The 20,028-nt window shown below is 42.4% G+C and overlaps 1 protein-coding gene across 4 annotated transcripts in view; it reads left to right on the top strand.

Annotated features, from left to right (window-relative positions):
- ADAMTS17 (ADAM metallopeptidase with thrombospondin type 1 motif 17) overlaps positions 1–20,028 on the top strand; it is a 184,500-nt gene that overhangs the window by 112,667 nt on the left and 51,805 nt on the right. For 3 of the 4 annotated variants that reach the window (XM_064158003.1, XM_064158002.1, XM_064158004.1), the window contains 2 exons: positions 11,412–11,532; positions 19,287–19,367. In XM_064158003.1, the coding sequence (XP_064014073.1) occupies positions 11,412–11,532; positions 19,287–19,367 (202 nt within the window). Of the gene's footprint in view, positions 1–11,411; positions 11,533–14,012; positions 14,088–19,286; positions 19,368–20,028 lie in introns of all 4 variants that reach the window. The other variant, XM_064158005.1, reaches the window with a different exon arrangement.

Genomic DNA, 20,028 nt, shown 5'->3' on the forward strand with positions numbered 1-20,028 from the left:
CTACCCTGTTACAAATGTTAGATTGCCAGCATCATGATGCTTTTCAAGTCTACCAGATCCTTGCTTGGAAATGTTAAGGATGCTTTTCCATACCCCTTGCTCTTTGACACCTGCCGCTGCATGAGTCAGTAGTGTCCCCTCTGTGATTTTTTTTTATCATATTACTATATAATGTCAATATGAGTTACTATAAGGTCCCATCAAAACTCTCTGAAAGTAAGAAGAAAGTTCTCATCCTCCAACAAATGAGGCTTTAAAGCTCCACACAATATAGAACATAGGTTTAAAAGAGCAGATTTGCAGCCCAGAACACAAACCAAGCCATTTTGCTGTTGCTTCGTTCTACACTGTATATATCAGTCACATAAAGAACAAAACAGAGAAATGCATTGTAGGCTTCCTTCTGCTATACCACAATCATTGTCCCCTTAGTTGCCCCTGCATGGAGTGGCCATACTCTGAATACACTTGTTTCCTTCTGTCTCTGGTCAGACAAATTAAGAATGTAGGTGGAGTCTGTTCAGGAGTCTTTGGACTTGGTTCCCTTTACCTGGAGTGAAGGTGTGACAGCCTATAACCATTGCAATGATAATTATTCCTCTCTAGTCAAATTTTGTATGTAACCAAAAGTAGATGTGGGAGATCTTGATGTTTGCTGCACATTTCATAGCTCAGCACATTGAATGCTAAGGGAGGCTGGTATTTCAGATTACTGAAGTTGTGTATACCTATGATGACTGGAGAGTTAAGATTTGGACAAGACTTGGACAAGAGAAGGAAAGGTTTATTTAAAGATCATAAGTTACAAGAAGTCATTGGAATGGGTGCTTCTAGCAAGGTGTTGCAGTTGGATTCAAGTCACTTGTCACAGACATTATGACAAGGCACTCAGTGGGTTTTCTCCCTCCTAATCGTGCAGCATGTGTTGAAATTTGCTGCACTCATGGTAATGATGTGAAAAACAATTGAGCTGGCTACTGCAACCTTGCCAGTGCTGGATTCTCTCTGGCAGTTTTTCCTCTAAGATTATCCTCATCCAGATTTGTGTCCTGTACTAGGAGTTCCTCTCTTCAGTATTAGCCAGCCTGTTGTACCCACCAGAACAGCTTCCTAGTATCACCCTTTGCTTCCATTATGTTCACTGGAGATATGCTGGTTTTCCCTGAGGGCACAGGATGCTCTTTGGCATTATTGCCGACTTCTGTGGGCTGTGATTAAGAGCTACCAATGTTTATTGCTTTGAGCCTTCCAGGCTAGGACATAGATGAACACAATATTCACCTGGGTATAAAAGAGGCCTTGGGGGCATAATGCAGCTTTCCTAATAGCAGTGTGATGAGATAAGTGAAAAATCTTTGTCTGGATTGAATTTTGCACTGCTGCAGGAGACACTTCCCACTGCTTCCTGCCAAATGCTGCTGAAGAGGCATTTTTAATCCAATCTTTCTAATTTATTCAGATGAAGACTCTAAACAGCAAGCTGCCAGGGACCCAGCACGAATTGGATTCTTTATAGTGCTTTTCATAGAGCCAGGTTCATGGTGCATCCCAAGTTCTTAATTTTTTTCCTGTTTTCAGCTGTATCTGAAAAAAAAAGAAAAATCCATTAATAACCTTATGTAGTGAGGCCAGCTGTGCACCTCCAGCTGTGTGCCATCGACCATTGCAGTGGCCTGGCTGGCTTTACTGCTCTGAGCATTCACATCAGCCACAAATGCTAAATCAGGCATTATGGCGGTATGCGTTTTCTTCTTCCAGTGAGGAGCAGTAGCCAGCTCCCCTCCAAAAGAAAAGCTTTATGAGCATAGAGCTTTGGAGGTACATCATGAAAAGCAAATTGCACTCTAAGTCAGGGGCAACTGCCTTTAACCGTGCAGAGAGGTGATGACAGCTGCAGAACACTCAGTCCATTGCATCTGGCTGAGAGAAAATGCAGAATGATCAATGCAAGTTGAGCAGATTTGAAAGCCTGAGAACTCATTTCTAATAATCTTCTGCCTTATATGCAGTTTAGTGCTGAGAATTGCCATATGTGGCTGTGTACCCCATTTGCCACACATACTTGTCTAACTAGCTGTCTATTAAACCAATTTAATCAGCATATTTATTTAATTACTCTTCTTACTTCTTTCTCCAGTGTAGACAAAGACTGGCAACAAGCATTGCAGGGGGCCTGGGGAAGAGAATAAGTGCTGAAATCAGAGGGTGGTATTACTGTTATTTATTTTCTTATGTAATCCTTCTAGTTACAGACTCTCAAAGACAAGAATGACACATTGCCACTGTAACAGACAGATTAGTAGCAACCATCTCCTCCAGGAAATGTAATAGCTCTTTTCACTTCAGCAGGAGATGCTCCTAAATTAAATTTATGCATCATTATTGCATAATGAATGAATGTAGATGAACGTGGAAAAGAGAAAAAAAAAATGAGGGGGAGGAGTTTTGAGAAGGGAGGCAAGGAACAGATTCTCTGAAACTTCAGAATACCATAATTGAATTTGAGCACCAAGGGAGAAGAGTCTTCCTTCAGTTAGTAAGTTATTGCAGTATCATTTCAAAACCATGAGCTGAGCTAAAAAATGTGAATGAAGCCTTTTGGTGTCAGCCTCGCTATCCCCAGAGCAAAAGCATCATAAGCACCAGCAACCCTTTATTTATCACTTACACCTGGAAGCAGCTGGACTCAGTAAACCTGGTTAATACTTCGTCATGCATAGAAACACCAATCTGCCCTAAATTTAGAACAGAAGTTCTTAAGTCAACTGGAGTTTTTGTAACCTTGCTTCTTGTCTTTGAGACAGATTCTAAGGTCTCCATTCAATTTTATCCTGTCCTTGTTTATTAGAGTTGTTTCTGAGGGTGAACATTTCATTCTTGACAGAAACAGAAGGTTGCCAGAATAAGGACAAAATAAAAGCTCTGTAAGAGCTTCAGGAGTTGGTCTCAAAAATTGAATTGTTATAAAATTATGCCTTTTGGAAGAAACACTGTGAAATAACTTAAAATGGACTGATCCTTACCATCTTCTGAGCAAACTAGGTGTCTTGTTCACTGTGCATGTAGCCCTTTGACCTTTTGTGCTTGAACTGCTCCTAGTCTTCTAGCGAGAAGAACATATTTCCTCCTGAGATTTTTCTGAGACAGAAAATCTGTATCAGGCTGGAGATCAAGAGCAGCCTGATGCATCTGAGGAAGAGGTGGGTGAGTGCTCCTCTACACTTTGCAACTTCTCTCTCTTGCCTGCTTCCATAGTTTACTTTCTGTAACATGGACATTGCAGTCATGGTGAAGATGGAGTATGCAGTGCAGCTCAGATTACTTTTATCTTCTCCTGTTTCTCTTCTAGTGACAAGTGGCTCTAAGAGAGAGGGTTCTCTTGTGGTTTTATTCTTCCTCAAGGCTGTTCTGTGTATTTTTCATAAGTCAACCTTCATGGAAGCTGTGCACTTTCTAACCTCTTAACAGTTCTTCACTCCGTGCTGCTCATGTCAGAAGTAGAGCTAAAAAACTGTGTCAGATGTCGCACAGCAGTGGTGTGGGGAGAAGACAAGCTGCTCAGCTGACAGTTACAGTACACATGACTTTGGGCTGGCTTTTCTCAAAGGAGGATTAAGTCTGAGACTCATGATAGCATGAGAACTTTCCAGTGGGGACTACAGATTATACTTCAGGGTGTAATCTTAAGGTCTCTGAAAAGAGCGACCTCCTGCACAGGGGAACTGGTCCAGAGATCAAGGGCAATCTTTGCTGTGATTTGACTGTTTAAGAGGTGAAGATGTTTTGGCTCTACCCACAGTTTTCTCATGAATGTTTTGTCATGTCTACTTGCTGTTGAATCCAGAGTACATTCAATGATGACAAGCCACATATTGGACTGCCCTGGCACAAAAATAATCTTATAGAATGGGTTTCTTCCAAAAACCCAGTGTGAAAAGGGGAGCACAAACTTGAAAATGGACACAGTTTCAAAACCAGTTTTTGCCAGTTGGATAGGCAGAGTGCCAGGAGAGGGCTACAGGTGGCAGACCAGAAATTGTCGTTATCTGCTGGACCTGTTGCTGGCAAACAGTTTTCTATGTACTCAGTGCCCACTTTCTGCATTTGATTGATGCATTTCTGGCTTTGCCTCCTCACTTGAGGATTTTCCATGTATTATTCATATTCCTGCATTACAAACTGTGGTACAGGATGTTCCAGACTGGATAGCTTATCTCTGTACAATTTGGCTTAGCATTGCACATTGATAAATCATTTAGTGTATGTTCACCAAATCCAGAAGGATTGTTTGAACTACAGAAACCTGTTCTGTAGTTGCCTTTTTTCAGTTTCTGGGCCTGTGGCAATGTAATCTGAGGCTAAAAAGACTATTGAGGCTTTTGGTGACTAAGTGATAGCAACAAACCCCAAGAATTTATTGATATCTTACTACTTATTTGGTGTACTTAACAGTGGGATATGAAAAAAAAAAAAACAAAACTGTGCTGTTTCCCCTTCATTTTCTTCTATGGAAAGCATACAATAGATAAATCATTGTGTTACCTACCTACCTTGGAGTATTAGATTTCACTTGTGGTTTCAGCAACCAAGGACTGACCAAAAGGGAGGCTACAGGTATATCATATGCTGCTAAATATGTATTATTTTCAAATCCAAAACTACCGTGATAAATGTCTCTTTTAAAGGCACTCCATGTAGAATCCTCTGGTGTCTACAGCCTGTTGGCATCTGTACAAAGCAAGGTACAGATTGGGTCAGAGGTGTCAGTTTAGGTGAAGCTGGTTTAAAAGGATGAGTAAAGGGTACAGAAGGGTAGAAAGCAACCAAAGAACAGAAGCAAAGGAGTTCCTGAGATAGGAAAAGGCTTGGTATTGTTTGCATGTTCACTCATAGAGCCTGCTCTGCTGCCACAAGCCCATAAATTTCCACCTCTGTATGAGAAAAAAAGTGATCATCAGGAGTAATTGTACCTAGCATCCCCATGAATTGCTAAGGGATCTAGACACAAAGTCAGTGGGTAGATGTAATTGTGTCTAGCACAGATAAGATAATGCAAAGTAAAATAGGCAGAGCATATCTCCTGTTCTAGCAGAGCTGCTCTCATTCAGATAAAATCTGAAGGCTTGGGAAATGACAGGAGGATATTTGCTGACCTAATTTCTACATGGACTTGAATCCATCACACAAAATTTGTGTGGAACAGAAATAGAGGTAACTTACAGAGTAACTGCTTGGTTAGGCAGCCAGGCTCACCCTCCTGTGCAGACACACACAATCCTCCACAAATGCAGTCATGTTTGAAACAAAGCAATATGAATTCTCTTACCCTCAGATCTGAATGTCAGTTGCTCACATATGTACATTCCTGTTTCATGTGGTCCCTCCCTGGAGGTATCAATGGACACTGGATATTATGGACAAAAAATTGGCAGCATCGATGAATCTGTCATAACTAGCATGCTCTGTGCATGATTAATTTGTAAAATGGCACATGTTGCATCAATATTTATATTTGATCCATTGAGACAGCTAGTTAGTTCAGCATGTGGGAAGCATTACAGTTTTGTGAGCCTACAATGTCATTTCTCGCACAGAGTGGGTGTATATAACAACAATAATTGTGTTTATGTAGCAAAACATGCTCATGCAGGCTGTATCAATTGAGCTCTTGCACAGCCATTGAAAATACAAATAAAAATATTGTTTAAAAATAGCCAGAAAATAGTTCACAGAGAAGAATCCAAATGATTTGTATTCAAAAGAGAAGAGGAGTTTTCCTACGCTGGAGCCAGCAATGACCGAAGCTGGAAATACCACCCAGCAAGCAGCATTTTCAGATGGTTAATTATAAAAATGAGAAGAAGGAGAAGGGAGAGAAGGAAAGATTAACTGAGATACCAGCTTAGAGAGAATGAATTTCAGGTCTTTTCCTCAGTGAATATGCAGTTACTTGTCAATTTAAAGATCAATGGGTAGTTCCAAAACATGGTGTCAGGGTAGGAGACTGCTTGGGTTGAAGATCATTAAGAAACCTGCGATTGTAGTTGTGACTGTCCATGCCGAGAACTTAGAATCAACCAGATTGGAAGAGACCTCCAAGATCATCCAGTCCAACCTAGCACCCAGCCCTATCCACTCAACTAGACAATGGCAATAAGTGCCTCATCCAGGCTTTTCTTGAGCACTTCCAGGGATGCTGACTCCACCACCTCCCTGGGCAGCCCATTCCAATGGCAATCACTCTCTCTGGCAAGAACTTCCTCCTAACATCCAGCCTACTATACCACCTCTGACACAACTTGAGACTGTGTCCCCTTGTTCTGTTGGTGGTTGCCTGGGAGAAGAGACCGACCCCCACCTGGCTACAATGTCCCTTCAGGTAGCTGTAGACAGCAATGAGGTCACCCCTCAGCCTCCTCTTCTCCTGACTAAACAACCCCAGCTCCCTCAGCCTCTCCTCACAGGGATGTGTTCCATGCTTCTCAACAGCTTTGTTGCCCTTCTCTGGACATGTTGCAGTATCTCAACATCTTTCTTGAATTGAGGAGCCCAGAACTGGACACAATACTCAAGGTGTGGCCTTACCAGTGCTGAGTACAGGGGAAGAATAACTTCTCTTTTCCTACTGGCCACACTGTTCCTGATCCAGGCCAGAATGCCATTGACTCTCCAGGCCACCTGGGCATGCTGCTGGCTCATGTTCAGCTACTATCTACCAGTACCCCCAGGTCTCTTTCTTCCTGGCTGCTCTCCAGCCACTCTGTCCCCAGCCTGTAGCACTGCTTGGGGTTGTTGTGTTGGACTTGAAGCTATAAAGACTATCTTTAAGTTTCTTGCCAGCACCTCCATGTTTTAACATGGACAAGGGACTGGTTTGGGTTAAAATCTTCCTCTTTCTGCCAGCCGATGCTGTTAATAGCAGTACTGCAGCACTGCAAGCTTTCAGCAGCTACTGCAGACAGGAGGTGGAACTCCTTGGTGGTGTCAACATCAGCCCCTTTACCTAAGTTATGGATATCACTGTTCATGTTGGATGGTAGAGGGAAGCTCCAAGAGACCAAGAACAGGACTGACAGTGGCAGATGCTCCTACAGATTACTACACCAGTCTGGTTACACCAGACTGGCATTTTACTTTCTGTATTCTTCCTTCTGAACACAGAGAGCTGCAAGTGACCTTGCTCACTCCTGAATGGACAGTCTTGGTAAGAACATAAAACTGCTTCCCTTCTCATCAGTCCATTCAGTAGTGATGGAACTGAAAGTACCCTGCTCTTGCTGAACGGATTGGTGCATGAACTCAGTATGCTTACCTACAGGATAACTCTTGGATCAGAAACCACAGAGGATGTTATTTGTAAGGTCTGGCTTTCCTCAGAAGTAAAACTTCCCCTTTCTGCCTTTCTACTTCTTAATTGAAAAAACAAAACATCACCTTGCCTTGATCAATATGCTGGGCTGTAGAGGAAGCAGCACAAATCAAGATGGTAAAGATCGAATAACTCCCTTTAACTGTTTGGGATTTAAGGGACTTTTTCTGCACTATGAAAACTTGACTTTTGGGCAGTGAAACTTGGGAGTGTCCCTTTGCATGCAATTAAATAATCTTTCTGCAGGTTGAGGTTGTTTTAACACCTGACACTATAATGCATACAGTGTACAGAATAATGTCAGTGAGAAACTGATAATGTATAGACTCAGCAGATCTTTCTCTTGCTCTGATGGGGTCCATGCATAGGCCTCTGTCCTTCCGTGCTGGAATCTCAGTCTTTCTCACCTTGGAGAAAGTTGGACATATCTCACAAGTAACAGTCCAATGAGTGCTGACAGATGCCTTCCTCCCAATAATTATAGAATGGTTTTGATTTGAAATAACCTATAATATCATCAAGTCCAACCACAAACCCAGTGCTGCCATGCTGTGGCTTGTGTTTCAGTATGACTTAAATCACTCCAAGGATGGGGACTGCACCTTGGGCAACCTGTCCCAGGGCTTGACAACCCCAGAAATTGTTCCTGTCTAAACATTCCCTAGTACAGCCTGAGGCCATTTCCTCTTGTTCTGATGCTCATTGTGGTTTGCTTCCTCACCCTTCAGTCCTGTCTCTTCCATGTTGCACTTGTTTCAAGAGTGGCAGTGTTTTCTGTGTGGTGAGTTTTCAGAAGATCTGGGTGACTTTGCAGTTTGTGGAACCCATTGTCAAATCTTAAGAAAATCTGGTTTGAGGAAGGGAAATAGGCTGCAGTGTTTATGTAGACAAGAACAAAGTGCTTACAAGGTATTTTCCCGCATAAAGTAGCAAGAACACATCATGTTTTTTTTTCTTGAAGCCAAGAATGAAAACTATTTTATTCTCCTAAAGAGTTCATTTTGTAAGAAACCTGGCCCAAATCTGCTGAGGACTTTAATTCTTGAGCTCTGGATTGAAGGGAAAGTCTGCCCTGTGGATGGGAAGGATGGTGCCATTGAAGGGAAGGCTGCAAGGACCATTCCCGTTTCTTTCACTCACAGGGAATTAGGGTGAAGATGAAGGGTAGAAGGGCCAGTAGGACAAGGGAGGTTATTCTTCCCCTGTACTCAGCACTGGTCAGGCCACACCGTGAGTACTGTGTCCAGTTCTGAGCCCCTCAATTCAAGAGAGATGTTGAGGTGCTGGAATGTGTCCAGAGAAGGGCAACAAAGCTGGTGAGAAGCATGGAGCACAGCCCTGTGAGGAGAGGCTGAGGGAGCTGGGGTTGTTTAGCCTAGAAAAGAGGAGGCTGAGGAGTGACCTCATTGCTGTCTACAGCTACCTGAAGGGACATTGTAGCCAGGTGGGGGGGTGGCCTCTTCTGCAAGGCAACCAGCAATAGAACAAGGGGACACAGTCTCAATTTATGCCAGGGGTGGTATAGGCTGGATGTTAGGAGGAAGTTCTTGCCAGAGAGAGTGATTGCCATTGGAATGGGCTGCCCAGGGAGGTGGTGGAGGCACTGTCCCTGGAGGTCTTCAAGAAAAGCCTGGATGAGGCACTTAGTGCCTAGTTGAGTGGATAGGGCTGGGTGCTAGGTTGGCGTGGATGATCTTGGAGGTCTCTTCCAACCTGGTTGATTCTATGATTCTAAGAGGTGCATTGTGGATTCAGTGGGTGCTCTTTCCATTCCCTCAGAGTCTCTCTAGCCAAAGTGTATCAGTTACCTAGTAAATGTGAGAGGAAATGGCATGCCTTGAACCCCAGCGTCAGAAGAGGGAGGACTTACTCTTTCAGAGGCTTTTTTGCTGGCTTGCACTGCTTTGCATTGTCTGGGAAGCTACAGTGTAAATGCAAAGCACATTATTGCTAACTTCTCATTCTTTGCCTGCCTCCATTATAGTCCTACAGACTCCCCATGTGGCATTGGGAATAAGTGTGGTTCAACACTCATTATATTCCCTTTATTCATCTGTATGCTCACATCGTGCTAATAACAATGCAGTACAATAAAAGATAGCACTGCAGTCTTAAATTAAATGCAGCCTTTCCAGTATCTCAGCAGGGTGGCAGGCAGGCATGTATTTCCAACTGCCTTTCAGCAGCCCCATTTATAAATCATATTTATTTTCCTGGAAGGAGAACTACTGGGACATCCTTCTGTTTTGGGGGCAGAATCACGTTCATTATCCCAAAATTATTTGTTGGACATGGGTGTGAAGCTTAGACTTGAGAACTGTGACTGCCAGAAACTCTGTGGTCTTCTTCCTAGCTTCCTTTAACTCCCATTTATGCAGGGTTTTTCCTGTCCTCCTTGTCCACCAACTTGCATGCTGTTCCAGCTAATGAGCAGCATTTCCCTCCGCTCTGTGTAGGATGATCATCCTTTCACAGCATGTGTCTGTCTCTAATGATTTACCCAGACAAGCGCTGCAGCAGAACACGTCTGAGCCCTGGCAGTCTTTGATCCCTGTAATACATCTGGTCTCAGGCAGTGGCCAGTGTCTTCTGGAAGAAGGGAAACGTTTGAGTTCAGGTCCAAATTGCATTGCTTACATGCAGGCAGTTGCAGATAAACAGCTCAAGTTCTCTCACTATTTCCCTGCTTACTCCATTTTTCAAAATGTTTGCTGTTTAGATTGTTCCCTAGGATATCTCTCCAACTTTCCTCTGGCCTTACTATAAGGAGACAAGGAAGGAGGAGACCCAACAGTCTTATTAAAATCTGTCTTATTACTGACAGCCCTGCTAACTCATTTGCCAAGAAATTGTTTATCTTCTGAGAATAAATCTTCAACTTAACTTTAATCGTAGAATCCCTGCTAATAACTTGAATGATGTCAACTCTTATTTCAGTAGAAATTTATGTTTTAAGATCCAATTGCTGATTGTTTTGAGGGTCTTATGAGAACAGAAAATAACATACTGAGAGTAATGGCAATAAATCTTATCTGCCTCAAGATCTACAAATGTGCAGTGTTCACCATCATAACTTGTAAAGTAAATGGTTTGGCAGTAAGGAAGATTACCATGGCAATCTGTATAGCTACAGGGAGAATAGAGTGACTGGTCTAGGAATACCAATCTGTGGAAGCAAAGCTGCAGGGGTTTATTGGAAAAAAGTTTAGGTAGGTATAGGAAAAAAAACGTTTAAAATGGAGTTTCAGGTTAAATTGTTGTGTTTTGTTGGGGGATTTGGTGGTTTTGTTTGTTTATTTACAATTGAATGTCTAAGCCTGTTAGAGTGCAAGCATATGGAAAATTTCATAATTGTGTAAGCAGTCTTATGGTGTGGCCTGGCCAGATGTGAACATGAACCTGTTCTATTAAATGACTTTTGCATTGCAGGTACCTTGAGCCATCTGATTCATGAGGTCTTTTTTCAGATATTGCAGAAGTGTGATCCACACTGAATGTTACACTCCTCATTCAGATCCCACTCCGCAGCAAAGCTCATTCAATGAGCAGCACGCTGGAATTTGTAACAGCACTCTGAATTTTTGTGTGGTGAAGGGCTGTGACCAGGATTCTGGTTACTTGAGTTCATTTTCATTTCTGAAAACCACATTTTTCTCATCTCTAAACTCTCACAGTAGTGGTTCGGTCCTCTGGGATCTATTTGAGCTCCTCAGATGGAAATTGCTATACAAACATGTAACATCATTTTAATCTCTTGTGTTTGAAGGAAGTTAGTATGAAATCTATGATGATATCTGGCATAACTAATGTTTGTGAAACTCTCTTCAGTTAAATCTTCTGAATCAAAGTTCATGCTTTTAATGCTAGAGAAGGGGGTCGCTGAATAACCAACTCAACATGGTTCCAGATGAGTACTCCCCAGATTCGCAGTGTTCTCTGCCCATTCCGGCTTTCAGTTAGATGCCTTAGTCCTGATCTCAACATTTAGAGATACTTTAACCTTGCAAACAAAATAACGGGGACCTCTGGTTGTTGTCATTAGAAAATTGGCTGCGATGGAATCATTGGTTCAGCTGCCAAAGAGGATCGCTGTGGAATCTGCAGTGGTGATGGCAAAACCTGTAAAGTGGTGAAAGGCGACTTCAACCACACCAAGGGGATGGGTGAGTAACTCTCAGCAGTGTTTTAGTGGGGCAGAGCTTCTCTTAACTGCTTGAGGAGAGTTAAAGCATCATAATAATAGCTCTTCTTGAGTAGCTTGAATTACTCTAGTAAACAAAAGAACCCAACTCAATTCAAATGTGATATCCCATCTGCTTCTTACTCAGCCCAGATACCAGCCATTGCCTCTGTCTGAAATTCAGAATCAAGTTGTTTCTCATTTTGAAAGCTATTGGTGCTACTGGTTTTAATAAGAGACAAAATCACAGTAGCTTTTCCAGTTGGAGAGAAGTCTGATTTCAGCACCACCTTTGAGCATTTTGAGAGCTCAGATTGATGCACATTGCATGTTGCAGGTGATTCATGTTATAATCAGGGTATCTCGTATCTCAACTAAGTGAAAGAGAACTCCCCTCTGAATGTTTTTACTGATTCCCTGCCAGTGACAGTATCCAGTATGGAATACAAGAGCTTGCAGACAGAGTTAAGACTTCCCCTCTCTTGTTAAACATGAATGTGCATACACCTTCGTGTCTGAATTAGTCCTTTGTTTCAGAGTTTCTCTGTTGCACTTCTGGGAAACCTGTTATCACACATCCTAATGCAGCAGAGGCAGGGAAAGCCAGATTGAGGATTTGCAAGCTGCTTCAAGAGGAAGGAATTGCCCAGCAAAAAATATTTTGCATTCAATGAAATTGCCATTTCTGTATGGAGAAATACATTCAATAGGTGCTGCTCCAGGACTGAGTTCAGCAAAGCACATAACAACTCCCTTTACACACCCTCTGTAGTGACTAAAGCAGCACTAGCGCTTAGCAGCTTCCTTTAATCAGGGTCTCAGCACTGAAGTCTGAGGCTCTGACTTTGTTCATTGACCTCTTTCTCTACACTATCCTCCTCATCTGTGGAGCCAGCTGTGATCTGTCACCTCCTCTAGGTAGGATTTTCCACCTGCACCACATCTTTCTGGAGCACATTAGCGCTGTTGCATTGCTAGGCCAACCTGTGGAGTATTTTCTTTGACTGTGATTCTGTTGTCCCAGGTATTTTCCACCTACATATGTCAAGGCATTTGCATTTGATAGAAACAATGGGAAAAATCTCTCATGTCCATTGGAAAAAGTCACACTCCATTTCTGCAGGGGATTTTGTAGCTATTTGTGAACTTCTTAATTGCTCCTGAAGAGTAACCATCTTTTATCGTTTCCAGTGAGACTACAAAACATCTTGTGCAGATAAATAAGAAATTTCTGGGTCACTGCCAGGAGGTTGCTCCCGTTTCCAACTAGACAGTCTGCTTGAGGGTGGTAACTTTACAAGGCTATAGGAATAGAACAGTTCTAGCCTGAACTGATTGTCTGACTGCCAGGACACTACAGGAGGCTTTCACTCCCGGCACCCTGTAACTTAATAAGAGGAGGTGGCTGACTGAACAATGGTCTGTGTTCAAGCATTTATTGATCCTTATTCTTTGCTCATCATCTCAGAAGCACAAGCCTGACAGAATGTTGCTTTATCAATGCAATGTCTGTACCTTTACCTATCTCATATAATCTATGGGATAATTGGTTTTTTACAATTATAATCTCATAAACATTAAGTATTTTTTTTATTATTTCTTTATAGGGAATTAGAGTTTATGTGGGAATAGTTTTTAAGAGACATCCACAATATGCCAATCAATCTTCTTCCAGGCTGAAAATCTTCTTTATCTGCTTTATCTTTTTTGGAATTGCTGTCTTACAATGAGCATTCTAGCCTACTGAAATGGAAAGAATATTTAATTGTTCACAAGTCATATTTTCCTGCTTTTGAATTTCTTTCAGTGTCCTTAGATGCTGAAAACAGACTTCTTGGTTTCACTTATTTACAGCCCTGATTCTTCAAACGTTTTTTTTGCACTGAGTTACTCCCATCAATTTCTATTGATATATTGCTGTTTGCAGGGTCAGGCCTTCACAGTGACTTCTTGAATCTCATGCATTAGGCAAGGCCTCAGGCTTGGATGTGAGATGTCACAAGTGAACATGAGGATATTCAAGAAAAAAATGTTTGTTTGTTTGTTTGTTTAACATATGAGTAAATATGTACAAAACTCTGACAAAACAAAAGTTGGTGCAAAGGAGGCTACACTATGACTGCAGTAACAGATTTATGGTTTGGATGCGGAAAGGATCACACAGGTCAGTAGCAAATCCCCACAAACTTGCTGCAATCCAAGTCAAGGCCAACACACTGAGTCAAATCTGCTGATTTATTATTTCAGAAGAGAACAGACTTCAAACATCAAGACATTGATTGTTTTGGAGTGCTGTCTGTTTGGGGAATTGCAGCTGCAACCTTTGGGCCAGATCCTCAGCTGCTCTGCACATGGGACTCTGCTGACTGCAGGATTGGTCCCTACATGTCCTGTGATTGCAAATTGTGTTGTCAAGCCCTATTGACTAAACTAAATCCATGCCAACTCCTTTCTGTTTCTCAGTAACCAATAGTCATTGTAAGAAGGTTTCCACATGTGTGATGGCAAAGGCAAAGGCTGTTCCCAAGTGTTTCTCGTGTAAGATACTTGAATGCTGTTTGCAGTGTTAGTGGGTGTTGGTGACATCCCCTGGTGATGGTTCTTTGTCTTTTGGTTGGATTAGATGGGGAAATTGGTATCAAAAGCCATGGATAAACTTCAAGTGCTTGTACTATTTAGCTGGTGTTGTCAAAGGTATAAAATACCTATCTTTTCCCTCTAGAAAACCAGTCCATATGAAAGAAACCAAATTTTTCAGTACCCAAGTAAAAACAATTGTGCCTACTTCTAGTCTTAATGTCACAGATGAGGTTCTGCCACTCTGATGGAGCACGATGGTGGAACATTCAAAGTGTTTCAAAGGAGGTCTAGCAGTTCAGATCTTACCACCTGTAATCCAGCTGGAAATGGATTCCATTTCTCTTTTGGGGAAGAGGTCAAAAGCCTTTATTTGTGATGCCAAACATCACATACACTTGTGTGCAGCTGGCTGTCTTGAGTAGGCCAGCTGAATGCACTGTTTAGACTGAGGCTTACTTTTGACTGGCAGCATGCCTTGTACCTATTTCTGCAGAATCATTTTTCAAAGACCAACAAAGACTTGTTCTGAAGTCTACCTCTGTCTCCCTGCCACCATACAGAGGACCTAGACATAAAAATCTTGTTGTCTCTTATCTGTTGGCTGTCTGATTTATCGCTGACTTCTGTTCAGACTCCAAGGCTGTGCATGTTGTGCTCAGAGACCTTCATTATGAATGAGACCTGCATTCATCCCCCAATTTTTCTCAGCCATACTGAGATTTTAATTGCTGCCCTTTTCTTGTGATCTAAAAGATAGACCACAGATATTTGGATTTATTTTTAAAGACAGAACACGAGAAGGTCAGTTTTGTAAATATTGTTTTGGGAAATGAAGAGTGTACCTTTAATAGAATGATGAAAAAGCTTTTTATTGTGTGTGCTGCTTCTCCAGCAGATACATAAAAGAAAGAAAGAGTATTTGAACAGTAGTCTCCTAGTGTTAGCTAGGAGCATCTTTAGCCAACACAGGAAGCTATTTTTTTGTCAGTACATCTAAATGATGAGAAAATAGAGCACTAGGGCTAACTCTAAGATGTCTTATAAAGGCTTAAGCAGAACATGCAGGTTAGCAACCAACTTCATGGCAATAGTAGGAGGCTTTGAAATCTATCCATGGCTCTCTGGTGAAATTATTGTCTTCCAAATGAGCTATCCCATGGCTGGAAGAGCACAGGTGCTGATAGAGGAATTCCTCTCAAGCTAACAGCAAGAGAGAATCAGGACAACTATTCAGAAAACGGACACATAGTTACTGCTGGATGGATTTCCACTCCATTGCAACAACTAGCCCTCAGCAAAAGATGCAAGGTGGAACAGGTTGTGAAACTGAGAAGTCCAGCTGACTCCTATCCCTAAAACATGACAGAAGCTGTGCTGGCTGTGACCAGCATGTAGGCAGGGCAGTCTGATTTCCTTGGCTTCTACAAGGAGATCTTTTTTCAAAGCACCTTTGGGGAGATTGATAGTGGCACTGTTGACTTTCTCACACCTTATTTTCATGTGTGTGCAGGGATAAGATATGAAGATGGAGTGCCCAGAGATAAGTACTTTCAGCCATGGGATAGATATTTTCTATACTTCAAAGTCCATCTTCATTACAATGTGAAGCAGGAGAAAAGTTTTACAGCAGACCAGTGGCATTCTGAAGTCCTGACTAAACTTTCTGTTCTTTCTGGGAATAGTAACAATGGCTAACAATGGATTTTCCTCTGTGAGCTGCTTTCCTCTTGCAAATCTCTCCAGCATTTAAATGAAGATACAGTAGCCACTGTTCACATATTAATCTCCTTGATGACAAAGCCACCTCTTTGTTCTGGTGTCTCTTCTAATAGGAGTTACACCATATAATTTGTATCTAGGATTTGCTTCAATCACAGTCTTACATTCCTGAGACACTGATGTAATGCAGATTATCCAGAAAGATTGGTGCGTGCCAAAGTAACTGTTCCCAAGGTGGAGTATACTGCATACAGCACTATAAATTATCAAATAATGAAGTTCTCCTGTTGTACTTTCAAAGCTTCATCTTAACAGGCTGATTTATGGGTCAAATTACTAGAAATACTGCCTGATAAATGCCAAATCTCATCAGTCTTTAGCCAGTTCCTCATTTATAGCAGAACTTTAAGTCCAGCCTTGCAAACCCATGCATTGCAGACAATTATCCTAAGACCTAATATGTTTGAGAGTCCTTGACTCAGGATCAGCTCAGAGATTTTTTCTTACTAGCTGACACTTGATAATCTTTCTGGCAGTCTGCAGTTACAGTTTGTTTAATAAAATGTGCCTGGAAAACAATGGAGGCGTTTTCTGGTGCACTTATCTCAAAGCAGGAATATTCTGTGACCAGAAGCCTCACATTAGCTCTACTGGCCAAATTGGAGTGCTCGTAGTGATCTGAGTTTGTACCTGTGGCAGATTTGCATGAATGTTATGTAGTATGTTTGCAATAGGATTTGACCACTAACTCACACTGGAAACATTGCTGAAAATAATGAGTGTCAAGATGCTCCCAGTGGGACATGCCCAAGAATTTCCCTTCATCTCTGAAAGAACAGGTCAGGTCCATACAACTGCAAAGTGGTTCACAGTTCACTAACAGAAGAGTAAAGGTCAGCAGTGGGGTTTGTGCCGCATGATCTCAGCACAGTATGTTTCTTCTTATTCAGGAGCTGTGAATACAACCCCCTAAAGCCATCAATCAGGATTAGAAATTACATGAGGAGAAAAATCTGGTGTAAGACCAAACTAAACAGTCTTCACAAGTAATATGCTATTAATAGCATACACTCCACTATTTACTATTGTAAAAAGTAGCATAGAAGTCAACTTTTCCACGTGATGTTTCTCTCATGGTACAGTGATGAAATGAGAGTGTATTTCTGGCACTAGCTGAACCTCAAGCACAGCTCCACAGCTTGCTCACCTCTCAAGCAGTGTGGCACACTCCTGGTTGCTGCTAGATCAGAGAATGGATTCAGAGTTCACTGAAGTTGGTGACTCGCTTTCCACTAACCTCACTGGAACTCTGAACCCCAGCCTCTGCATGATTTAGCTGTGGACATTTGTATCTGGCATGTGATTTAATAAGTAAATAAACAAGTAAATAGTTCCCCAGTAGGAGCATTAAATGACCTGAATTACTTGGGCATGTTCCAAACTGGCTTCCTAACAGGGGTATTCAGGTGTGTCACAGGGCCTGTTTCCCATGATGGATGTCATTAACCACACCTTTGCTGTGTGCTCCTGTCTGGTGGTCACTGTAAGTTGGTTATGTGTGTGGATGCATGGGGTGCAGTGAAGATGTGTGATTTCTGAAACATTATGGTTTGACTTTAATTTGGTATCTCAGTGGATGAAAAACCAACTCCTGGCAATATCTAGAATGAAAGGCAACATCTGTTTGCTTTGATTGCATCAGTAGTGCCCTAAAAAAATTGCCCTGGGAGTGTGATGATTTTTCCCAGTCAAACCCACTCCACAACAGCAGATGGGAGAGCCACTGCTGTGGCTTCTGTGCACAGACATGGTCTGCAGCTCTGCTGGCCCTCTTTCTGGTTTTCCTACAAGGAGTGACTGACTCTCTGAAAGGGAGAAGTGAGTAAGGAGGAACAAATGCAAAAAGAACTGAGCTGAAGGGTTAAATGGAAAATGTCATTCAGGAACAATGATCAGAGAAAGAAGGACTCTTTACCCAGTGCACCTCATGAAACTCAAGAGCCCAAGCCTTATTTCTAGCACAGTGAAGAGGCTGGGCACTGCTGGTCCAGATGGGTAGAAATGAACCCCAAATCCCCATCTGTCTCACTCCATGTCATAGCTGTTGCAGAATCACTTAGTTCTGAGATGCATGAAGTTGTCAGCATCCTCCTTTGAGGGCCCCATATCAGCACAGCAAGAACATGGCCATTTAGCTGCACTGGCCCCTGAAATAGCTCTCCAGACACTGCTGAATGCTGGAGGAATCACCACTCCTTATGCCAGCATCTCTCCAACCCATTGCTCTAGACTGCCCCAAATTTACGTAAAGACTGGGCTGACACAGTTTCAAAAAGCCCTTTAAAGTTAAAAAGGGGATGAGAAAACATACAGGATAAGCTACTTAACATCTAAAAGAAACAGGAGAGCAATAACCCCAAACAGGTGTCAAGTTCTGCACTGCAAAGTAAACTGGGTGGCCAATTAGAAGGAATCAAGTCATAGTTGTGATGAGATTAGTGTCATATACAGGGTCCTGATTCAGAGTCCAGTGAAGTCAATGCACAAACTCTGCTTGGCTCCCAGACTTTTGAACTGGGGCCTGATGTTCTTCAGCTTTACAGTTTAAATGTCACCGCTTCCAACCCATGGACAAGTCCATAACTCCACATAGCTTTGCAGTGGTGGAGAATAGGCTACATTTCCTTGTAGCTCTTAATTATTCTTTGTTAGTCAAAAGCAGTATAATTGTGTCATACTGCTAGTCCTTGAAGGAAGCATAAAAAGGCAAAGAAGGTTTCAGAAAAGCAAAACCCAAGAGGTGCTGTAAAAACTTCCCTTCCATGTCAGATGCACAGATAGTCTTTGGCAGTGCTGTCAGTCCCTGAGGAATTGTTGACCATTATATCCTCCGTAATGTCTGTATAAAGCTGAAATATAAATTAAAACAATCCTCCCACCCCCCCGAAAAAAAGTCCAACTAATTCCTGCTGTTTTGTGGAGGTGAATCCTTCGTGATACCAATCGCAGCCTCAAGCAGGGCTTTCTTTGGGAGGGGAAAGCAGAAGCAGCTAGGAGCATCTGCTGGAAACTTTATTTCAAATCACAGATGCCTGTTCTGTGATGTGTTGCTCCTGACAGTGACTTTGGATCAGCTCAGGAACAGTCCTGGTGCATCCTTGTCTGTACTGCAGGAGAAGCAGGGTGATTGGAAGGGAGCAAATCTAGCTAAGCTCAGGCACAAGCTCTAAGTCACAATTAAACAGTACCTGTGTGTTTCCTTCTTCTCGGGCTGAAACGAGTCACAGCAGTGAAACTTGGCAGGTCCTATTTGAAGTGTTTCCCACCCATTCCCCAACCTGGGCTGGAGTTGATGTTTTTCATGGTGAGATACTGAATGATTGATGCCTCTGGCTGACTGTGACGCCCTCTCATCCATCTGCTCTTTCGTTACCATAGGTTACATCGAAGCAGCTGTGATCCCTGCAGGTGCCCGGCGGATCAGAGTGGTTGAGGATAAACCTGCTCACAGTTTTCTGGGTAAAAAGACAAAAGAGAAAGATGTTTTGATTCAAAGCTCAGCTCTGTTTTCTGTTAGAATGACCTCCTCGAAGTGACCTGTAAGACGATCCGTTTGTTGTTGCCAGGAAGTGGCTGTTGATTTCATTCTTGTTGCAGTCTCTCTCTGCTTTCCTGGCTTAGTTTCATGACGTTTGCTTGATGTGATAGTATGTGACACTTACAGGCCCTTGTGCAACCTGAAAGGACCACAGGATACTCTTACATAGACGGGATTCTGAGCAGAACTTGGCACTGGGCTGCACATAGCTGCCAGGAGCACACAACACTTTGGGAGGGAGTGAAAATGAGAACAGTGTATTTAGATAAGAGAGTGACAGAGATAGAGATAGGAGGGTGCCCGGCTCAGGCTGAAGTAGAGGCAGGACACAGCAGCTGATATTCCTCAGTAACCTGACCATGAGGTTGCCTATGCCATTTCCTGTGCCAGCAAGTTTTCACTTAATGCTATACCCAAGTCCTGACTCTGCTTTCTGAAACGGGCTAGCTGCAGCCTCTAGTCAACTTGCCCAATTTTTTTCAGGTCAAACAATTTTAATCCTCTTCTCATTTCTATTCCTGCATTTCCGTTGAGAGCAACAGGCTTTCTCTCCTATTTTTGCTATTGGAATCAGTTTCAGAC

The sequence above is a fragment of the Pogoniulus pusillus genome, chromosome 17, assembly GCF_015220805.1.
Source record: "Pogoniulus pusillus isolate bPogPus1 chromosome 17, bPogPus1.pri, whole genome shotgun sequence".
In the NCBI taxonomy this organism is placed as follows: Eukaryota; Metazoa; Chordata; class Aves; order Piciformes; family Lybiidae; genus Pogoniulus; species Pogoniulus pusillus.